The following is a 22,099-nucleotide window of genomic DNA, read 5'->3' as shown; positions in this document are numbered from 1 at the left end:
AAGGGAAGCCGTCTGATCCGCAGTGACAGCTGCGGATGGGCCGTGGAATTCACGTCATCACTTAGCGACTGCATGTTGTCATCTGTACAGCACATGTGCAGGCTGGCCCGGCCGACAGATCCGCAGGGGGCAGCGGGTCAGATTCTGCTGCGGGATCCTGCATGTGGAATCCAACCCAGCCGTGTGCATTCGTCCTAAGAAAACCACTGTTAAGATTGCAAAATAAAAAGACTTCCCTGGGCCAAGCCACACCTACAGTTGACTCCTGAAGAGTTGAAGAAGGTCTTATAAACTGATGAATCAAAATTTGACATCTTTGGTCTATCACGTAAGGTTTTTGTACACAGTCGAGTAGGTGAAAGGATGGCTCATGAGTGTGTGACACCAACTGTCAAACATGGAGGAGGAAGTGTGATGGCCTGGGGCTCTTTAGCTGGATCCAGAGTTGGCAACTTGCACAGTGGACAAAAAGGGCTGCCGTAGCGTTTCGATACATCATGTATTACCCTCTGGTATACGACTAGATTGTCAGGGGTTCATAATACAGCAAGACAATGATCCAAAACATATTTTTAGCTTACTTTAGAACTACTTAAGAAGACAAGAAAAGCTGGTAGGCTTGCAAGAATGGAATGGCCTGCAAATTCCCCAGAGTTAAACCCCATTGAGCTTGTTTGGGATAAACTGGATAGAAAGGTGAAAGCAAAGCAACCTAAAGTGCAGCACATTTGTGGTAACTTCTACAACAATATGAACAATTTCTAAATGCAACTGTAGAAAGAATATCTCGATTGTATAAAGCTGCTATATCAGCCAGAGGTGGCTGCTTTGAAGAGTCAAAACCTAGATTGAATTTGGTGAAACAAAGTTAATTCATTATGTTTATTTATTCTATACGTTAATTTAAAGTACATTTGGGACATTAAACTGTGAAATTTAAATAAAAACTGGAAAAATTGAGTTCTAAAACTTTTGACCGGTAAAATAGCTGTATGATGGCTTGTTTGTAGGACGAGTTGTATTTTTTTAAAGCTACAAATGAATGTATCATGTAATCTACTCAAAAAACTTTTAAACATTTTTAAGTGGGCTGAAATGAAAAAAAAATGCAATGGTGCCACTGTGGGACAATTACATTTATGGTCAATTTGTATAAGTTTTTTTATGTTTTACTACTTTTTTAAAGGGGTTTTGTCATTAAAAAAAATTCTACACTCACCTATTCCTCTACAGACAGACTCCTTATGGCATCTTCTCATTACTGATTTTTTTCAGTGCCCCCAGGTCAGCTCACCGCAAGCCAGCTGGCTTGTTATGAAGCCGGCATTCCTGGCATTCTCCTTCTGGCAGGTCAGTAAACGTCACATCGCTTTGACGTAGCATTCACTGGCTAGGAAGGGATGCTGATCTATTGCAGAGACAGCACACATGAGCAGTCTCTGCGATAGCTTGGCACTCCCTGCCAGACTGTGATTTAGTGACGTAGCATACATTGCTGTGTACGAAGAAGACTGCCAGCAATGTACGTAACGTCACAGGAAGCAGAGGAATCGGCCAACTGGAGGTGAGGTGAACCCCCGGAAGTGCAGGAGACAGGAGAAGATAATTGAGGTGAAGATCTGGTAAGTAGACTGACAGGGGAGGAATTTCTTTTTTTGTCAAAATAAAGATTGCTTTCCATCCATGTTCTGATACCCATATTTTTGTCATTAACTTTTCATCAATGTGGCTCCATGAGAGCTCATTTTTTGTAGGGTTAGCTGTAGTTTTATTAGTACCATTTTGGGATACATACATCTTTGCATTCACCATTCATTCACATTATTGGGGGGGGGGGGGGGGCAGAGTAACCAAAAAACTTGCAATCCTAGCATTTTGGTTTTTTTTATGTCGTTCACTGTGTGGGATAAATATTGTGATGTTTTAATATTTTGGACTTTTACAAACTTGGCAATAACAAATATGTGAGTTTTCTTACAGTTTTGCTTTTTATGGAAAAAGGGGGGTGGGTGAAATTTTAAGGTTTTTTATTTTAGAAAATGCTATTAAATCTACATTTTAATTTAACTTGCTATCATTTGATCACTTGTATTATATACTGTAACACTTTTAGTGTTACCTACTAAGCCCTGGCATGTTGGTGTAGAAGACTTCTTTCTTCCAGACATAGAGGATGTCCCCTTGTTATAGATACAGTACTGGGTATAAATAGATCATGTGAGATATTGTATTGTATTGACTTTAGATATATTTAAAAATATGTATTACGGTATGTGTTTATCTTGTATTTATTTTTCCACAAACTAAACAAATGCTAATTTTGATAATCTTTCTGGGTTCTGTAATCCACCTGTTTCATTTATTCTTAGTAGTTTCATCCCCTACATCTTTGCAGATCAGGGTTATGGTTGGCTGGGTGAGAGGCCATTGATAAGGGTCAGGGGGCGATGCTATTTCTCCTTGCGGAGACAACCAAAATGGCATAAAGAGTTGGGTCAAATATTGAGTTATAGGGAAGATACCTTTCAATAGATGATGCTACAGATGCATTTTCCATCACCCATTCACATACTTCATTTCCAGGGAGCATAATATGACATTTGTCAGTCGTACATGGTCATTTTTAAAATTACAGAGATTTAAATGTGCCAACATCAGGCTCCATTGTGCAATACGTGTGTACAGTGTATGTGACGGGAGCCAAATATTAATATGATTTAGACACATTTTATGCCTCCAGACAGTTTTGAAAAGCGCCTAGAAATAGGGGTGTGAAGAAGTGAAGTCATAAAATGAGCCACATTTAATAATGGTGCAGTTATTTCAAGGCACAATTTTGGTATAAAAGTTAGTCAACCAAGATTGGCTTACCGCGGAGAGTCGTGGCAATTTGCAGCATGCTGCGATTTGCCGTTCGTGAGCGGAAAATCGCTATGATTCTCCACTTGTGGAGAGGTCGGCTGTGCTTTCCATGGCAACACTATGAAAAGCGTGCATTGCGTTCCCCGCGGCTGGATTATCACCACGGGTAACGCAATGCAAAAACACCCGTGGGCAGGCAGCCTAGGGAAGAGAAAAGTGTCGCCTCCCTCACACAGATGTTTTTTTCAATGTTTAGCACTGTGCTAAACGCTGTCAGAGGCTCCTCTTGTTTTCAATGTAGCCTCTTACACAGGTTCAGACAGCCGCAATTCTCGAGCGGAGTCTGTTCTATTTCTGGGCGTTTAGCGTTCCTCATCAATGAGACGGCAGAAAACGAAAGTAAAACACGGCAAAGCACTGCGATTTAAATCGCGGTGCTTTCAGCAACGCCTGTGTGAGGGAAGCCTAACATGTCTATCAAGATGCACTAAATGTTTCACATACCATGCACCGTTGTGATAAATTTGGCACAGCTTCTGTTTATCTCATGTACTTTATGCCGTCTAAATTTATGTCCCTATTAATAAATCTGCCCAATATGCTTAAGCAAAGGTTTCTTCTTTGATAAGCTTTTTGCATGTTTTTGTTTATTTACAATTATGAAATGTCACCAACCTGCACTTGTATCTCTTTTATTTTAGTGTTTGGAAAAGCACTTTATTCTCTTTCAAGAATTGGTGATGAGCTGTGGTTTGACCCCTTAGAAAAAGGTGTAAGTGTTACGGATTCCTGGAGTATTTTTTCTTTTGTGTAAAACTATCATTAGAAAATTTCTGTCATGTCAATAACATGTCAGAAGCCTTTGGGTGCTTTCACACCTGTGCTGGGTATTCTGCTTCCCTACTCCGTTCAGGGAGCAGGAAAGGGTAATCATCCCGATCGAATGGTGACTAGACTGAGATCTGCCAGCTTTCTGCCTAGCTGCACAGTTTTGGAAGAAAGAAAAAGCGCTGCTTGCACTGCTTTTTTCTCCGGTAATTGCAGACAGATCTGCAACAGAACCTCCGGCCAGAGATTTCGATGCAGATGTGAATGCGGCCTTGGGGCGCATTCACAGGAACGTAATTTCACTGCATACCAGGCACGCGAAATATGTGCGCGTAAAACACGATGAATGGAGTCAATGAAGTACATTCATTTTCATTGACCCACTCTAAGTAGTGTATTTTAATTGCATATAATGCACACATAAAAAAGAAAGCAGCATGTTCTATTTTACCACGTATTAGGCACGTACACACCTATTGTTCTCGATGGGTTGCGTATTGAACTCTGTACATGCGCAATACATTGTGTATGCGCAGCATTTAATATGCAACGGCACTAGGAGACAGAGCGGGGAATTAAAAAATAGTCACACTGCATATGACAGCGTGCGTGAGATACGGTGTTATGTGCAGTGCGCAATCGTTGCCCCACGCAGTGATAGCCGGCTCACACAACAGTAAAACACTGCGTAATACACGCAGAGTTTATTGCATATGGCTGTGTGAATAAGCCCTTAATCTCAGGTTCCTGAGATGATCAATGTCGGAGAGGCACAGCACTCTGCTTGCTTCTGCTGCTTCATTCTAGTAATCAGTGGAGTCATTTCAACTTGAAGACTTAAAATGTAACTGCTAGAGATGAGCGAGCGTACTCACTAAGGCAAATTACTCGAGCGAGTATTGCCATTTTCGAGTACATGCCCGCTCGTGCCAAAAGATTCGGGGGCCGGCGGGGGTGAGCATGTGGGAGCGGGGGGGGAGAGAGAGAGAGAGATCTCCCCCGCGCCCCCCCCCCCCCCCGAATCTTTTGGGACGAGCGGGCATGTACTCGAAAATGGCAATACTCGCTCGAGTAATTTTCCTTACCGAGTACGCTCGCTCATCTCTAGTAACTGCGCTTTCTAAAAACTTTTGACATGTCATAGGGAGATGTAAAAAGTCTTGCAATTTGTTATGGGGTCAGCAGCACTTCTACACGTACCCGGTATTCCTCCAGGAGAGCGGTTATTGGTGCATGCCCCACATTGAGCAGGAACCCCCCCCCCCCCCAGAGACAGTCCAGAATAAAAATAAACTCAGGGCAGCAGCATTTTTGGTGCTAACAGGAAAACATCCATCAGGATGTATTTTTATTCCATCACAATCATAAAAAGTTTTGACGTTTCAACTACATGCTGTAGTCTTTGTCGAGCTTGACAAAGACTACGTAGTCGAAACGTCAAAACTTTTTATGATCGTGATGGAATAAAAATACATCCTGAGGGCTTATTCCCACGATCGTATATCGGCCGGCGTTTTCACTGTCGGCCGATATATGCTTTCATCTATTGTAAGCAGTCCCCCTCACTGGCTCTTTGCCTCTCTCCTCCACTCCTGTGTTTGCAATCGGAGGAGGCGGGGCTGGGGCAGAGCTAAGCTCTGCTCTGTCCCGCCCACTCCCATTGCAGGCTATGGACTAGGGGCATGAGCTTAGCTCCGCCTACGTCCCGCCCACTACCCATTGCAAACCGCTTGGAGAGGAGGAGAGAATCAGAGATTCAGTGAGTGGGAGGGACAGCGTATATAGGCCGGGTGTGAAATACGGGCCGATATACGCATGTCTAAATAAGCTCTGATGGATGTTTCCTGTTAGCACCAAAAATCCTGCTGCCTTGCTTTTATTTTTATTATGTAAAAAGTTTTGATCGCTGGGTGTCTGCATTCTAAGACCACCACAGAAAGTCTATGGGTCTGTCTTCACTTAGCGAGCAGTGACAGCAATTGGAAGAGCACTTTAGCTGGCTTGTTCTAGCAGCCGTTGGGGGTGTCAGCAACCAGACCCCGCGCAATCAAAGCTTTTGACATGTGCTTACGGCATGTCAAATGTTTTTAGTGCAGTTACACTTTCATTTACAAGCTATTTAGTATGAAACGTGAATGGTGTAAAAAATAAAACCACTGAAATCACTGTATTGCACTGAAATCATCTATGTTGCACTAAAAAATGCTATAAATTACACAGAAATGTATATGTACCCACAAACAGCACCTTAAAAAACTACAATTTCTCTTGTATAAAACACGGCCTCTTACAAGCCAAAGCAATGAAAGAAATTAAAGTCATATATGTTGAAATGTAGATAGGCAAAAACTAAACAGATTACTACATCACTGTGCCACAGACCATCATAGTGATTTAAACTGAAATTCCCTTCTTAGACATTTTTGGATAGGCCATAAATGTCTGCTACATTCGGGTATCCTGCCTTACCTTGTCTGCTTAGCACAGGATGGCTGTTTTCTTAAAGAGACTCTGTCACCTACTTTTAGCCATAAAAGCTAAGCATATGGGCTGAAAGTAGGTGACCGGAGATGTAAATCTTATACTTACTTCCCCCATCATCCTCCCGATGTCACCGCTGGAAGCTGCCACTAAATGCATTGAGTGGTGCTACTAAATAGTCTGCCCATTATGAAATTAGAACAGGTGGATTATTTAAAATGCTGCTCAATGTACTCAGTGGTGTCTTTTAGTGCTCATACCAGGGGAACAACAAGGGGGTAAGTATAACACTTGCATCCCCAGACTCCACGGGTCACCTACTTTCAGCCCGTAAGCTTAGTTTATAGGGCTAAGAGTAGGTAACAGATTCCCTTTAAACCCAAATGGGAATTCCCCTTTATATTGTAACATCACAAAAGACACTTGGTAAAGTTCCGATTATTTACTGTATGTCATAAAAAATTAACCCTTTGCCTGTCAAGGACAGATATATCCTTGCAGGGAGGCCCTTCAGTATACAAGGACATATGAGATATTGCTACTAATCAGGCTGTTTGGAACCGGAAGCCGATGAGCGATGACAGAGGGAAGCCTTCGAAGAAGTTGAAAGGGAGCGCCGCATAGTATGAAATCAGCTGCGAATACGCGGCTGATTTCCAGTCAAAATCCACACTAATGGTGCGCAGACTGTTTTTATGTGCAGTAATGCTGCGGAATTTGAAGCCGTCCTGTACATTCTATAACGACGGAGGTAAAATCATACGTCGTGATAAGCACCGCCCCCTAACCAGACTCTTTACATTTACACTGGACAAATGTTGGCAAACGATGCCCAACGCTTGTCCCTTGTATAATCGCTCCCATGCTGTTACACAGGGGCAAGTATCACTGGTTCACTTACAGAGCGGCCTGCAAGGGGCCGGGACGGCTAGAGGAAATTTTACGCCTCGCTCTCCCCCACCCCTCTTCATTCACCTTAGCAGCGACCATTTAGTACTGAACGGTTGCTGTTTACACTGAACGATCATCGTTCAGGATTTTTTGCAGCCGTTCCCATCTCCCTGCTGAACGCCTCCTCCAGCCGCCCTGCCTCCCTGATAAGCGATTCAGCGATACTTGCTCCTGTTGCGCAGCATGGGAGCGAGTACACACAGGGACGAGTGTTGGGCATCGCTTGCCCAACGTTCGTCCGGTGTAGATGGGCCCTTACTGTAGATGAACCCAGGGGGACTTTTGTTCATGTTATCACCCCTTATCAGTTAGAGAGCCTGCTCAGGATATTACTGCTGTAGATCAGTGTTCCCCAACTCCAGTCCTCAGGGACCGCCAACAGGTCATGTTTTCAGGATCTCCTCAGTGTTGCACCGGTGATGTAATTATTGTCGGTGCCTCAGACATTGCCACAGGGGTTCTTACTATAGGAGATCCTGAAAACATCACCTGTTGGGGGTCTCCGAGGACTGGAGTTGGGAAGCACTGATCTAGATGATCAAAAAGCCTACATGTTGTGTTTTTAACCTAATGCTTGCCTCTCTGAGACTTTTTCTCGCTAATAAAACAGTGGTATTATATTGTTGATCACACAGGGTTTCTGCTGGAGTGGAGGGGAGACACTGTTGACTTTTATTTAATAGACTTTCTTTTAACAGCTTGCCCTGAGAGCAGCGAGTACTTCCAGGTCAGCGTACGCCTGCATCCTCTTTTCGTCCTTCTTTTTCCATAGCTACCATAAAGCCTTTATTAATGAGCAAGGTCAAGGGAATGTTCCTCTGCAAGTAAATTGCAAATTTTCATTAAAGGCAAGTATGGTGTTTGTGACCTTTAGGGCTTATTCAGACGAACGTATATCGGCCGTGTATTCACACCGGCCGATATACGGCGTCCCACTCTGCAGGGGGAGGAGGCTGAAAGAGCCGGGAGCAGTGCACTGAGCTCCCGCTCCCACTCCGCCTCCTCTCCGCCCCTCGGCATATTTGCAATGGGAGGGGGTGGGACGGAAGCAGAGCTAACTCATGGAACTTAGCTTCGCCCCAGCCCCGCCTCCTCTCATTGCAAATAGTGCCGAGGGGCGGAGAGGGGGCAGGAGCTCAGTGCACTGCTCCCGACTCTTCCAGCCTCCTCCCCTGCAGAGAGGGACGCCGTATATTGGCCAGCATGAATACCCGGCCAATATACGGTCGTCTGAATAAGCCCTTAGACTTTGCAACTGACAATTCTATAATGAAAAAGTGCATTATTTTACAGAAATCATAATTATACTTATCTGAACAGCCCCCACCCATAAGTCTTAGCTGTCCTTCAGATTGCCCTCATATGCGCTTTTTTCACATTTGCATTTTTTCTATAAACGTGTTAAAAGCGCTCGTGGTTTTGCCAATGCATTTTTTGTTTGCTTTTTCCATCATCAAGGTCTCAACTTTGTGAATGTGCCTTAATATGACAAAATTATTTTTTCATCCCTTATATAGCAATGTAAGTCATAATGTCAAACCTGCAACAATAGCACTTAGGGCTTATTCACACGGGCATATATATCGTCTGGGTTTTCATGCCCGGCTGATAAACGCTGCCCCTGTGATGCATTGGCTTTCAATGCATCGGTGCACAGGGGCGTATTTCCGCGGCGTAAAAGCGCCTGACCAGCCGCATCCACGCTGGTGGCAGCTACTTAGATTCCCATGGGAGCCTATGCTAGCTGCCGAAGAAGGGAAGTGGGAGGGAGTTTAGCAGTGTGACTTTAATGCATTAAAACATTAAAAAATTATATGAGCCCAGTGAGAAGTTGGAATGGACTGTCAGTCAAGCATGCAAGCTGCTGTTCCATTCAAAGTTTACAGGACTGACTGAGATAGACAAGCGCTGTACTTTGCTGTCTTTTTCAGTCACATAGACTTGAAATGGAGCTTTAAATGCAGCAGAAGTGCACATGGACAACTACTGCTACATTTATACACCTCTTCAGTGCAAGGGATGCAGTGAGGAGGAATGGGGAGCTCAGAACCCCCATTCTAGTGATCACTGGGGGTCCGAGTAGTGGGACTCCCAGCAATCAGACTTTTTTTACCTATACTGTAGATACTTGATTAAGGTTAATTAAGGTCATTTAGGAAAAGTCTTTTAACTACTGAGTGATAGTGTTTTTATAATAACTGAAATTACAAAATTATTTAACATTTACAGAATAGATATTGTAGGGTTTTGAAAAAGGGGCTTTTAAATAGGCTTTTACATTGCTGTTAAGGAAGGAATCATATGTCCAGCAACTTACACAATCAGGCTTGGTGTAAGCTAGTCTGGATAGCAACACCTAGAGACAGCAGGTTTTCACCCTTTCACACCTTTTTGAGGGATGTGGCCTTTAGCTTCTAGGAATCCCCAGGGTTTATCACCAGATTCATGGAGCAAACAGACGACAATATCAAGTAAACCAGGGGTCAGAAGTCAATATCAAGTAAACCGGGAAGTTAGAGATAAACACCAGAGCCCTAGGTTACATGAGAATGGGATTCAGGTATAGAGCACGGTCAAAATTAAGAGGACTGCAAGACAGTCAGGCAAATCCAAGGTCAGAATCCAGTTATCAGCAGAAAACCGAAATCCAGGAGAGGAGAGAAGAAGGCCAGGTCAAAAAAGCAGGAGACGGACAATCACACCCAGCTAGTACACCAGAAGGTTTAGAACAACTTCTAACTGGCACATGCTTCTGGGAGGCCTGGGTGATAAGGGCTGGCTCAATTACCTAATTAACAAATAATGGGCCCAGAACCAATAGGAAAAATTAACCCCTGTTAGGTTGAGTTCACACACAGTACAATTGGTGTGAAATTTCAGCTGCAGAATAAATGCGAGTGAAAATTCTACAGCACTGTACAATCCAGTGTAAAGCTTCCGGCACACCAGTGTATTTGGGTCCATGAGCTGTCCGTGCTAATTCATGAACAGCACACGAACCCATTATAGCCTATGAGGCTATACACACTACTGTTTTTTTCACGGAGACTGCTGGTCCGCATGAAAAATCTCATTGCATGTCTTATTTCTGTCTATATCACAAACAAAAATTAGGACATGCAAATGCGTGTTAATGTGCCGGCCAAACATGTTGTTCAATGTGAGTTGCACCAAAGACTTTCAGGCACTACTTGGATACACGGCAAGTGTGTCAGAGGCCTTAGGTCGGCTGTACACAAACGAGTCTGATTCCGCATGTAGGAGCATGCAGCGTAATCTGGCTCTGACCCCAGCCAGCAACCCTGTGTACCTGTCATTTCTGTACTATCGGTCATGCGCAGTACAGATTTTTCTTTTTAAATATTTATTTTTCCTGTGCCTTCGCCAGGCGATGACGCAGCCTATCCTGAATGGGTTGCGGATCGGACAGCTTCCATTGACTTTAATGGAAGCCGTCTGTGCCGATTCCACACAAAAATAGAACATGCTACGATTTTAAATCCGCTTGCGGAAATCACGATTACTCTCTACTCATCTAAGCGGATATGAGAAAGTTAAATCTTTTCAGTAGGCACGGAATTCCGTGTATAGTCCGGGCGGGTGACGATCGCAGATTCTTCAATTGCAATCTGGTCATGAGAGACCAGCCTAAGTCAATAGGGTTTTAAAGGGATTCTGATACCATCTTTTCACAGCCCTCTCTGATAGCAACACAAAGTAGTGACAGTTGTGCCGATTACAGTGATATGTCTGCTGTGTGTATCTGTGCAGTATTTTAAAATAAACTCGCATTTTATTAATAGCAGCCAGACACACAGAGGACTACAGGAAGTAGTCATAAATATTCATGAAATGCAGGCTAGCTCCACCCACCCCACCCTCCAGCCACATATTGACTGCTATCTGACTATGGCTGGATTCACATGGGTGTCAGCCTTTTTACGTTCGCCCGTTGGCAACATAAAAACGAGTGAACGTGCGCACAAATCTAACGTTTGTGTGCCATTCAGATGGCCCTGGGCCGACGCATAATCCCTCCCCCTCGCCGTCTCTCAGCAAGCGGAGGAGGCGGGACGGAGCGGAAGCTAGTGTGCTAAGCACCTTCCCCCTCTCTGCCCTTTGTTGCAGCCAGAAATGGGAGGAGGTGAGATGGGGGCACAGCTTAGATACACCCCCTCCCATTGCAAACAGCCGGCAAGGGGCAGAGAGGAGCAGGGAAACAGGTGTGAGTTTAGCAATCACGCTGCTAAACTCCCTCCCACATCCCTTCTCCAGCAGCTGTCATAGGCTCCCATAGGAGTCTATGCAGCCGCCACCGGCGTAAAAGCGCCTGGCCGAAAAGCACTATCTTGGACAGCCAGGCGCTTTTACGACATGGAAATACGCCCATGTGCACTGATGCATTGTAAACCAATGCATCAGAGGGGCAGCGTCCATCGGCCGGACGTGAAAACCTGATATAAACGTGATATACGCCTGTGTGAATCCAGCCTATTACTGTGCATAGAGAGATAGCTGTCAATCAGTGGCTGGAGGATGAGGCTAGATGCGGTTCATGAATATGAAAAACTAGTCCGGCTACTACTAATAAAATGCAAGTTTCTCCCACAGTAGTTTACAGATACATACAGCAGACATATGACTGTAATCAGCATGCCTGTCAGTGCCTTGGGCTGCTCTCAGAGAGACCTGCAGAGAGATGGTGACAAATTCCCTTTAAAAACCCTATTCGCAATAAAAATCGACAGTGGAATATAGTAATACCGTGGATTGTCAGATCTGCTCAGGCTCTATTTGCTGCACAACTCATTCATTGGAATGCAGTCAGTGAATTCCCCATCAAAATTGGTGGTTCGGATTTAGTCCACAATCATACCTTAGGCTACAACTACTGGGTGTTGTTACAGAGCAGAGTTAGGATTGCACAAGGGTCAGCAGAATAGGGTCCAGGACATTAGCATATATTGTGGTCTCTAACATGACCTAACCGTAAATGAAATAAGGAACAACTGAACTGGCATGAATTGTATATTTAAGCCCATGTTTATTTATCAAGTAATGCTTCAAATGATCTTACATACTGTTACTGATTCCATTTTTTATTACAGTCGATTCTACCTGTGTTTAGACATTTAAGCACACTGGACAGGCATGTGGAAAAATGCTACATTTGCATACATTTTGATTCCTGTCGCATGATTCTTCAGTTGTTCTACAAAAATGGTCAGTGAATGATAATAAAATCATAGTTGATTTTTGGTTTTAGTATGCTATACCTAAGAAGCTCTAGCAAAAGCAGTAGTATTCCTATACAAGCGGGTTTGACTGACATTATTCTAATGTATATGACCATCCTCACTGTGAGCAATAGAATATAGTACACTGCATTTTAAATTAAATTATTTTTTTAAGGTCTTACTAAAACTTACAATCTGGCCTATGAGGATTGTGAACCAATACAAGCAATGTACTCCAAATCCTTGTGTCTAAATGTACTAAAGATCCAGTCCAGGTATGTTTATGTCACACATATGTAAACTCAATTGTTATGAGGTGTCAAAAGCAAAGATTTAATCATGCCATAGGCTATGGGGCAGGAATTAATATCGTCTCGGACCCCATCTAGCCCAGTGAAGTGCAGCAACTTGACATGGCATTCGTTCAACAAGTAAAGACGTCTAGAGGGATGTTGAGCCATGCCGCCTGGATAGCCACCCAGCTCCGTGGTATTTGTAGGTGCAGGATCTCGGTTGTGAGTGGACCTCTTCATCACATCCTATAAATGCTTGATTGGGCTGTCGGGTAAGTGTACAGGCCACACCATTCGTAGGAACTCTTCAGAATTCTCCTAAAAGCACTTCTGGACAACTTGGGTCCTATGGCACAGTGCATTATCCTGATGTACTCCCACAATGATGGGGTATTCCATGAAGTCAATGGCTGAAAATGGTCAGCAAGCAGTAAAACATAGCAGGCACTGGTCAATTGTACGTTTAGGCAGACCAGTAACCTATCCTATGCCATGAGAGCACACTTCATAACAGTATTGAACCACTACCAGCCTCCACAGTGCCTTGTTGATAACTGGAGGTCCATAGCTTCTTGAAATGGGGTTTGCTCCACACACAAACCCTACTATCACTCTGAAACGATGGGTACCACACCACATGTTGCCAGTCTTCCAGAGTCTAGTTAGCAACCTCATAAACCTAGGTGAGGCACTGTGTCTGGTGTCTTGCTGTTAACAGAGGCACATATCCCATGGAAGCTAAGGAACGCGGCACTGACCTGTGGAATATGTGTGTTGGGCCTCTTGTATTGAATGTGAATGTGATTTATGACACCTGTCTGTTTGCACAGAGAATTCTAGCCATACACCGCATGTCGTAATCATAAAACACCCATGGATGACCACTGCCCTGTCCACTGTAGGTGGTAAGGAATGGTGAGAGCCCCCAAAAAACTGAGAATAAGGCGTGGCTCTTTGATGAACATGCACATATGCAAATTTTGTCAGATTAGTTTCTCCATTTCTATTGATAATACCAGCTTAGAAACGCGTTTCAAAGTAACACAATGCTTCTTCTTTAGTAGTGCTGAGGGCACGCGTAACTTTGTGGAGGGCATGAGCTGGACACATGAGGGAAAAATCAATTGATTTTTGATAACGTTGGGATTTCACTCATTATATTGAAATTAATAGAATATGCAGTGAAATTTCCATAACAAATATGGCATTCTACGAATTTGAAAATCCGCAACATGACCCGAATCCTCAATGAAATTCTTTTGTTGTTAGTCAATGGAGCTCATTAAAGGGTTTTTCCAGGGAAATATTATTGATGACATATCAATAGTTGATCAGCCGGGGTCTGTCACTCAGGACCCCGGCCAATCAGCTGAACAGGCGCCCACTGTCAACACTGCAACACATGGGTAACAAGCGGAAGATGTGTAGTGGCCGATGCTTGTAACTGCAGGTGCAGTTCCCATTGATTTTAATGAGCACTGCGGCAGCAATTACAAACGCCAGCCACTACACAGGTGTCGGAGCAGAAGCTTTTATTCTGTGAATCCCCTGGTGGGCCCCTGAGCCAGTAGTGGGCTGTCAGCTCACCCTTCCTCCCAGCACAAATGGCACATTGCATAGCACACTCACTGTGCTACACAAAGATGGGCTGACTAGTATACTTCCCCCTTGGGCCTTGCCCCACCTTCTCGACATCGCCACCCACCACCATTACCAGCAATCCTGTTACTTCCTGAGATTGCCTGACAAGAGCTGTACAGTGTATGCTGTACTCCGAAAAGGAGTATTTTACAGTGACTCATGTTGGATGATAAACCTGACATATTTTTAGACTGACTAGTCTAACTTTGTACCATCTAGGTATTAGTTTGTTTCAAATTGTGGCACAAATTTTTTGGGTGCATAACATATTTAGGCCATGCCTCCTTTTCCTGAAAGCCTTGCCCCTTTGTCACACACACACAGCAAAAAAAGCTGTTTGAAAGTGTCTCAAACACATGATAAATGTGGTGCACAGCAGGTCAGACAGTTTTCTGGCAACTTTTCAATAAACTGCTGAATTATATTTATTTTATAGTGTGTGTATATATTTACCATATATATATATTTGTGTGTGTAATTAATATAAAGTATACACCCACACAATTATTTTGGTTTTAGCCCGTATACTGAACTTTGTGAAACACAAAAACAACTTCAGATCTACAATTTGTATATTCTTATGTTGTTTGCAGGGCATTATCAGATATTATAATTCACTTTCCATCATGTCAGGAGGAGGTCACACTTACTGCTACACCTCACAAAATTATATTGAAGAGCTTCAGTGAGGAAGCTGCTGGTAAGAATGTCTTTCAAATTTACTGTTAAGACTAAAGCTGGGTTCACACAGGGTGGAAATCCCACAGAAATCTCGTGGAATGACTGCACAGAAATACCACAAGATTTCCGCGGCAGAAATGCAACTTCAAAACTTGCGCCCATAGAGAGGAGAGAGGCCGCCATGGAAAAGGCGATACAATTGACATGCCGCGGCTTTGATTTCCACGTGAGATGTCAATTTCAGGCGGATCGGCCGCGGTTTGTGGACCAGATTTTTGCAAAACACGTCAACTTTGCTGGTTTATCCCAGGATTAAAATCGCAGGAAGTCTGCACGGAAATTCCGTGGCAATTCCGCCCTGTGTGAACGCAGCCTTCTTATTTACAAATTGAAGAATGATTGTATTAAAGTAATAAAAAAATGATTTAAAGTGTTACTTTTGGCAAGGGCTGTATGTGAATAGTGACCCAATTTGTATGATAGGTGGAGCTCTTGCTCCTATCAGCACTAGTGCATGCTATGAGCCAAGCGAAGCCGATGCTTCTCCATGGGATCAGTAAGATAACATGAGAGAAGCTAAAATTACTACCTTTTTTATGCCAGTTACAAATAAAAAAAAAACTACGTACTGCAGAGCAGGATATGGGCAGGCTCACATAAGCGTAATTTTATTGTGTATTATCCATCCACTAACACTAACATTTTATTATTGCATATAGTAATTGTGTAAAAAAGAATGCAGGATGTCCTATTTTACCGCGTATTATGCGCAACAGAGCCCTATTGTTCTCTATGAAGCGTAATAAACACTGTACATACACAAATACATGGCAAATGTATGATGTTTATATGCAACTTTGCTAAGCGACAGAGCACGAAATTTAAAAAGAAACAAGTCAGACTGTGCATAGCAACGTGCATGAGATAGTCTGTCAGCGCCGCAATTACAAAGAGGTTGGAGCGAAAGCCTCCGCGCCGACCTCCCATGTAGTGGCCGGCACTTGTAACTGCAGGCACAGCTCTCATTGAAATCAATGGAAGCAATGCCTGCAGTTACAAGCGCCAGCTTCGACCTCTGTGTATTTGCAGTGCTGACAGCATTGCCCCGCTCCGCTCCTAATGATAGGTCGTCAATAGTATTTGATATGGAAAACCCCTTTAAATTGGACAAAATGTTTGTGCCCCCAAGGGGCAATGCTAACTAGGACCGCTGTCAATGGAATACCCTTTTCTGTATTAAAGTTATTTTGGTACTATCCAGGAAGCCTTGGGGGATGGAGCTTGAGAGGAAATGCAGATATTTAGTAAATACTATACAAATGTCATTTACAGTGATTGCTGAAAAATAATAGGAAATTGGCCATCCTTTTTAAGGACATAGATTTTAGGTATTGGTTGAAAAATTCTTTAAGGCCTTAGTCAGACGGGCGTTTTTTGCCGCGATTTGCGCATGCGTCCGGCGATTTTATAAAACCATTGCTTTGCAATGGTATCGGACACATGAGCGCTTTTTATGCGCTCGTCCGATAAATTATAGAACAGAAATCGCAGATCGCACCTATCTGCGATCTGCGATTCCTGTTCTCTTCTCTATATGCGCTCAATGGGGCCGGCGGCAGCAGCGCCGACCCCATTGAGAACATATAGAAGACAAATCATTCTTCTCTGCCACAGCTGTAACAGCTGTGGCAGAGAAGAACGATGTTTGCCCATTGAATTCAATGGAGCCGGCAATACAGCCGCCTCCATTGAAAGCAATGGGCTGCCGGCGAGCGCAGGATGAATTGTCGGGAAGGGCTTAAATATATAAGCCCTTCCCTGCAATTCATCCAGAAAAGTGTTAAAATAAAAAATATATACATACTCACCTGCTCCCCGGCCGTACTGCAGTGGGTGTGAAGAGGGTGCGAGTCAGACCTGTCCCCTGATTGGCTCAGCGCTGAGCCAATCAGGGGAAGGTCTGACTCACACCCCCTTCACACCCACTGCAGGCCGGCCGCACGGAACTCCGGCTGCCGGGAGCAGGTAAGTATATATATATTCTTTATTTTAACACTTTTCTGAATGAATTGCAGGGAAGGGCTTATATATTTAAGCCCTTCCCGACAATTCATCCCACACTCGCCCGCAGCGCATTGCTTTCGATGGAGCGGGCTGTATTGCCGCTCCATTCAATGCAATGCGCTGGACAGCTCCGGCCCGTTTCTAATGAAACGCGGCTAGGAGCAGATTTTCGGGCACCGGTCACGCGATTTGCGGATGCGCATCCGTCATGTGATCCGCAAATCGCGCGAAAAAACGCCCGTCTGACTAAGGCCTAAGAGTGAATTCATCCATTCCATATACCAGAATAGGGTTGTTTCTGCAGCATGTACATCCTATTCAGGTACGATATTCACAGAGACTTCTACAACAATTCTGCCTCATGTGAATTCACCCTTACATTCTGTGAAACACATTTTGTCGCTTTGAGAAGATATCTTATACAATATCTGGTTACTATTAACTAGTGAAGTAATACAAATGTTAGGCTTTCATAACACTGCAAAGTAAATTAATTATTTTTATTTATATTTTGTTTTATGCAGGTTTATCAAAATTAATGCATACTGAAGTACACCTAGGCCCTGATGAATTTAATCATTTCCAAATTGATATGGACTCTTCTGATGTAACATTTTCTTTAAAGGAAGTCAGGGTAAGATGTGAAACATGATGAAGTTATATGAAAATCACTTGCCAAGGACAATAAGAAACGCACAAACTAAACCCTAGAAATTCTCTCCTAACGCCTTCCCACTGCACAGAACTCACAATAAATACCACCACAACTATTTTGGCCAATAACATACAGCAGCGGACACTCTTTAGTAACATGAACTCTCAGCATAAAAATTCTTAGGAAAAATGTTTCCCCTCATTCTCTAAGCCTCCTTTATAAACCCACTTTTATGGTTCAAAAAAACTTTTATTTGGTCTGCGAGGTAGGTATGATAAGTACAAAGTTGTAGGATCATTTTATCAAATAAACAGTTTTACAGGTACAAAAATTTGTCTGCATTTTCTGACCTACTTTCTTGTTCCACAAAGCAGACTGTTGTATCAATAAAGTAACTCTCCAAAAAATTTCAAATTTCTCATGCAACATCTGTGTGTTATTCAAAGAAAATAAAGAAAACATAAAAACGAGAGAGTAGGAGAAAAAGTATAGAGAAAGAGGGAAAACAGAGGTAAATACAGAAAAGTGGGGTTGGGGGGAAGGGGGGGGGGGACCCAGCCTAAATCTCCGAAAAGAAGGTTATAGCTTAAGGTCTCGTAGTATCGGTTAGGTTGTTGGTCGTGCCTGAATCGGGGAGTACTCCCCTTTCGAGCCATAAATCAAGATCTGCGGAAAAGCTAAACTGGTTCCACGTCACCCAAGTGGTAAAGTATTTGTCATGTCTTGTTTCGTCTCTTGCGCAGAGCTCCTCCATATATTTTAGGTGATCTAGCGCCTCCAGCCACATCAACCTAGAAGGGGGGGTGGAGGATCTCCACCTCTTGGGAATTATCTGGCGCATGGCTAGTATAAAAAAATCTAAGCAAGGAACGTTTAGATTGTGCTAGTGGACCTGGTATCATGGACAAAAGTGCAATCTCGGGGGTAAACAGTATTTGATTTCTGCAAACTGATGAGTAGAGAGTGTTGATCTCCTGCCAGAGGGGACGTATCAGCGGGCATGACCACCAAATATGGACAAATGTTCCAGTCCCCGACAAGCATCTCCAGCAAGTATCCGGATACTGGGGGAATATCCGCGCCAACCTCACTGGTGTCTGATACCATCTAGTTAGTATTTTATAGTTTAACTCTTGTATCTTACTAGATACATTCATTTTGTGGGTCAGAGTGTATGCCTTTGTCCACGACTCCTCTGGGGGTGTGATACCCAAGTCCCTTTCCCACTCCCATTCCAAGTCTCTATTGCTGTTTTGTGTGTCCTCCTCCACTAACATCCGATATAGTTTTGATATTTTGTGTTGGTCCTAGGAGGTTGAGACACATAGTTTTTCAAAGAAGGTAATAGAACGCCTTATCTTTTGTTAATCCCCCAGGGATCCAATATAATGGCATAGCTGTAGGTACTGAAACCACGCTCCAGGATGGGATTCCTGCTCCCCCAGAATCTCACACAGTGGTTTAAATCCAGAATCTGAAATCAAATCCCGTATCCTGGGGAGTATGTTTGGGATTATGTTGGTCAGGGTGGAACCCCGTAGGAAAGAGGGGATATCCGGATTTCCCACTAAGGGGGTGAGTGGACCCGGTCTATGGACCAGTCTCATCTTGGTTGCGGGACGCATCCAAGCCATCACCAGGTCCTCCAGGAATGGAGACAGTCCCAAACCCCTATGCTTCTCTCTACCCGGAAGCCAGATAAACCCCATGCCCTGAAAGAGCGCTGAGTCCTGCCCCATCTCCACCCATAACTTCTGCGATCTTCCATGAAACAAGTCTAGAATCCGTCTGGTTAACGTTGCTCTATAATATAGGGAGACATTTGAAACGCTCATTCCCCCAGACTCTCTGGGGCCAGTTAGGGCCTTCCATTTGCGCCTAGACTTGTTGCCTCCCGACACGAAACTCATTATCGCTTTCCTGACGCATGCCAAGAATGATCCAGGCAGACCAATGGGTACCGTTTGAAGGATATAAAGAAATCTCGGTGGTGCTTATTATGCCAAACAAAGATAAAGGTACCCCCTCCACCTATTAAAGTCTGTCTCTAATTTAGTTATGAGTGGTGTGTAATTTTTTATAAAAAGTTTGCCCAAATCCGTGGTGATTACCACCCCCAGATATGTGATCTCCTCTGTTTTCCATGTAAATGGGAGCGACAGCTTCAGAACTTCAACCTCTGGATTCGGCAAGGTGACGCTGAGAATTAACGACTTACTAAAGTTTACCTTAAAATTGGATAACAGCCCGAACCTCCTCAGCTCTTCTAAGACATTAGGGAGTGCTATTCTTGGGTTCCTGATATATATCAGTAAGTTGTTTGCGTATAGGGACACTTTATGTTCGTTTTCACCTGCTTATTAACATTTGCCCGAAGGGCATTCACTAGGGTCTCCATTACCAGTATGTACAGGGAGGGAGACAGGGGGCAGCCTTGCTGTGTACTGTTGCATATTTGTATTGGGCATGATAGCTGACCATTGACCCTGACCCGGGCTGAGGGATCTCTATACAGTGCCATTACCCAATTCATGAGTCTGGGGTCAAGGCCCGCACGTTGTAAGACAGCCTCCAGGAACCCCCAGCTCACCCTACTGAGGGCTACTGTGGAGGACAATTTTTACTACTGAGAGCTACTGTTGGAATGGTCACTATTGCTACTGAGGGCTACTGTGGAGGACACTAATACTACTGAGGGCCACTGTGTGGGTCACTTTTACTACTGAGGGCTACTGTGGAGGAAACTATTACTACTGAGGGGCTACTGTGGGGGTCACTATTACTACTGAGGGGCTACTGTGCAGGACACTATTACTACTGCAGCCACTGTGGGGACACTATTACTACTGAGGGCGACTGTGGGGGACCCTATTATTATTGGGGCTACTGTCAGGGAAACTTACTACTGAGGGATACTGTGTGTGTGTGGGGGGGGGTTACTATTACTACTGAGGTTGCTGTTGGTGACACTATTACTACCGAGGGTACTGTGGGGGACACTGTTACTACTGGGGTCTACTGTGGGAACACTATTACTACTGAGGGCTCTGTGGGAGACCCTATTACTACTGGCCCTTCTGCAGGGGACACTATTACTACAGAGGGCCACTGTGGGGATCACTATTACTACTGAAGGCTACTGTGGAGCTTCCTATTACTACTGTGGAGGACCCTAATACTACTGAGGGCCAATGTGGTGGTCACTATTACTACTGAGAGCTACTGTGGGGGGTCACTATTAATATTTGGGCTACTGTGGTGGAGAACACTATTACTACTGAGGACCTCTGTGGGGTCCCTATCACTAGTGAGTGCACTATGGGGGTCACTATTACTATTGGGGCTACTGTGGAGAACACTGTAGTGCCCTTCACGCCACTCACTAATGCCCCATGTGTCCTCAGGCGAGAGAGGGGCAGGGGAGTAGCCTGGCCCCAAGACCCTCTGTCTTTCTAGTAGTACTAGCATACCACACATTTGCCACCACTGCATTATACTGTATTGATAGCAGTGAAAGATTATGTATTGTAGCATATGTATTAATGGAAGATGGGTGTACCTGGGTGTGGAGGCTGATGGGGAACACCTTTTGCGTGAGTGTGTTGTGCCAATGTTAAGTACGGTGGAGGTCCTGCTATGGTCTGGGGATGTTTTACGTGTTATGGTCTCAGTCTGTTGGTTGTATTGGCAAGAACCATGAACACGGAGAAGTACATTCACATTCTAGGCAATAATGTGCTGCTGACAATGTGGCAATACTCTGGGAATGATCAGCCATACTTCCAAGACCCTACACCTTGTCACAAATCCAATGCTTGTTTTACATTGGTTTGAGGATATGGATATGCCATGATTGGAATGGTCAACACAGAGTCCTGACCTGAACCCTACTCAACATCTTTGGGAAGAGCTGGAACATTGGTTCAGGAATTATGAACAGCGTCCATTTTCTTGAATAACCGTAGAGTTGGGCTACCAGGGAGAGCGTGAAGCTAAAGGACCCTCATATTATACCATAGGGAGGCGTGAGAATGTACTTCAAAGCCCCTTCACAGACCCCACTTAAAGGAGTTGTCTCGCGAAAGCAAGTGGGGTTAAGTACTTCTGTATGGCCATATTAATGCACTTTGTAATATACATCGTGCATTAAATATGAGCTATACAGAAGTTATTCACTTACCTTCCCTGCGCTGGCGTCCCCGTCTCCATGGCTCCGTCTAACTTCAGCGTCTAATCGCCCGATTAGACGCGCTTGCACAGAAGGGTCTTCTGCCTTAGGCTCGGTCTGGCACGAGCGGCGTTATGGCTCCGCCCCTTCTATGCGTCATCGCGTAGCTCCGCCCCGTTACGTGTGCCGATTCCAGCCAATCAGGAGGCTGGAATCGGCACACGTAACGGGGCGGAGC

The 22,099-nt window shown here is 44.2% G+C and overlaps 1 protein-coding gene across 1 annotated transcript in view; it reads left to right on the top strand.

Annotated features, from left to right (window-relative positions):
• The first annotated feature begins 627 nt into the window (after nt 1-627).
• The window catches only part of RAD9B (RAD9 checkpoint clamp component B), a 45,335-nt gene continuing 23,863 nt past the window's right edge, over nt 628-22,099 (top strand). The window contains exons 1-8 of the mRNA XM_066604912.1: nt 628-733; nt 1,276-1,350; nt 3,564-3,634; nt 7,821-7,970; nt 12,231-12,345; nt 12,535-12,634; nt 14,887-14,993; nt 17,563-17,672. Coding sequence (XP_066461009.1) covers nt 628-733; nt 1,276-1,350; nt 3,564-3,634; nt 7,821-7,970; nt 12,231-12,345; nt 12,535-12,634; nt 14,887-14,993; nt 17,563-17,672 — 834 coding nt within the window. The remainder of the gene's footprint in view (nt 734-1,275; nt 1,351-3,563; nt 3,635-7,820; nt 7,971-12,230; nt 12,346-12,534; nt 12,635-14,886; nt 14,994-17,562; nt 17,673-22,099) is intronic.

This window comes from Eleutherodactylus coqui, chromosome 5 (genome assembly GCF_035609145.1).
Source record: "Eleutherodactylus coqui strain aEleCoq1 chromosome 5, aEleCoq1.hap1, whole genome shotgun sequence".
Classification (NCBI taxonomy): Eukaryota; Metazoa; Chordata; class Amphibia; order Anura; family Eleutherodactylidae; genus Eleutherodactylus; species Eleutherodactylus coqui.
Note: the sequence above shows the minus strand (reverse complement) of the source record. Positions and strands in the feature narration are given on the sequence as shown.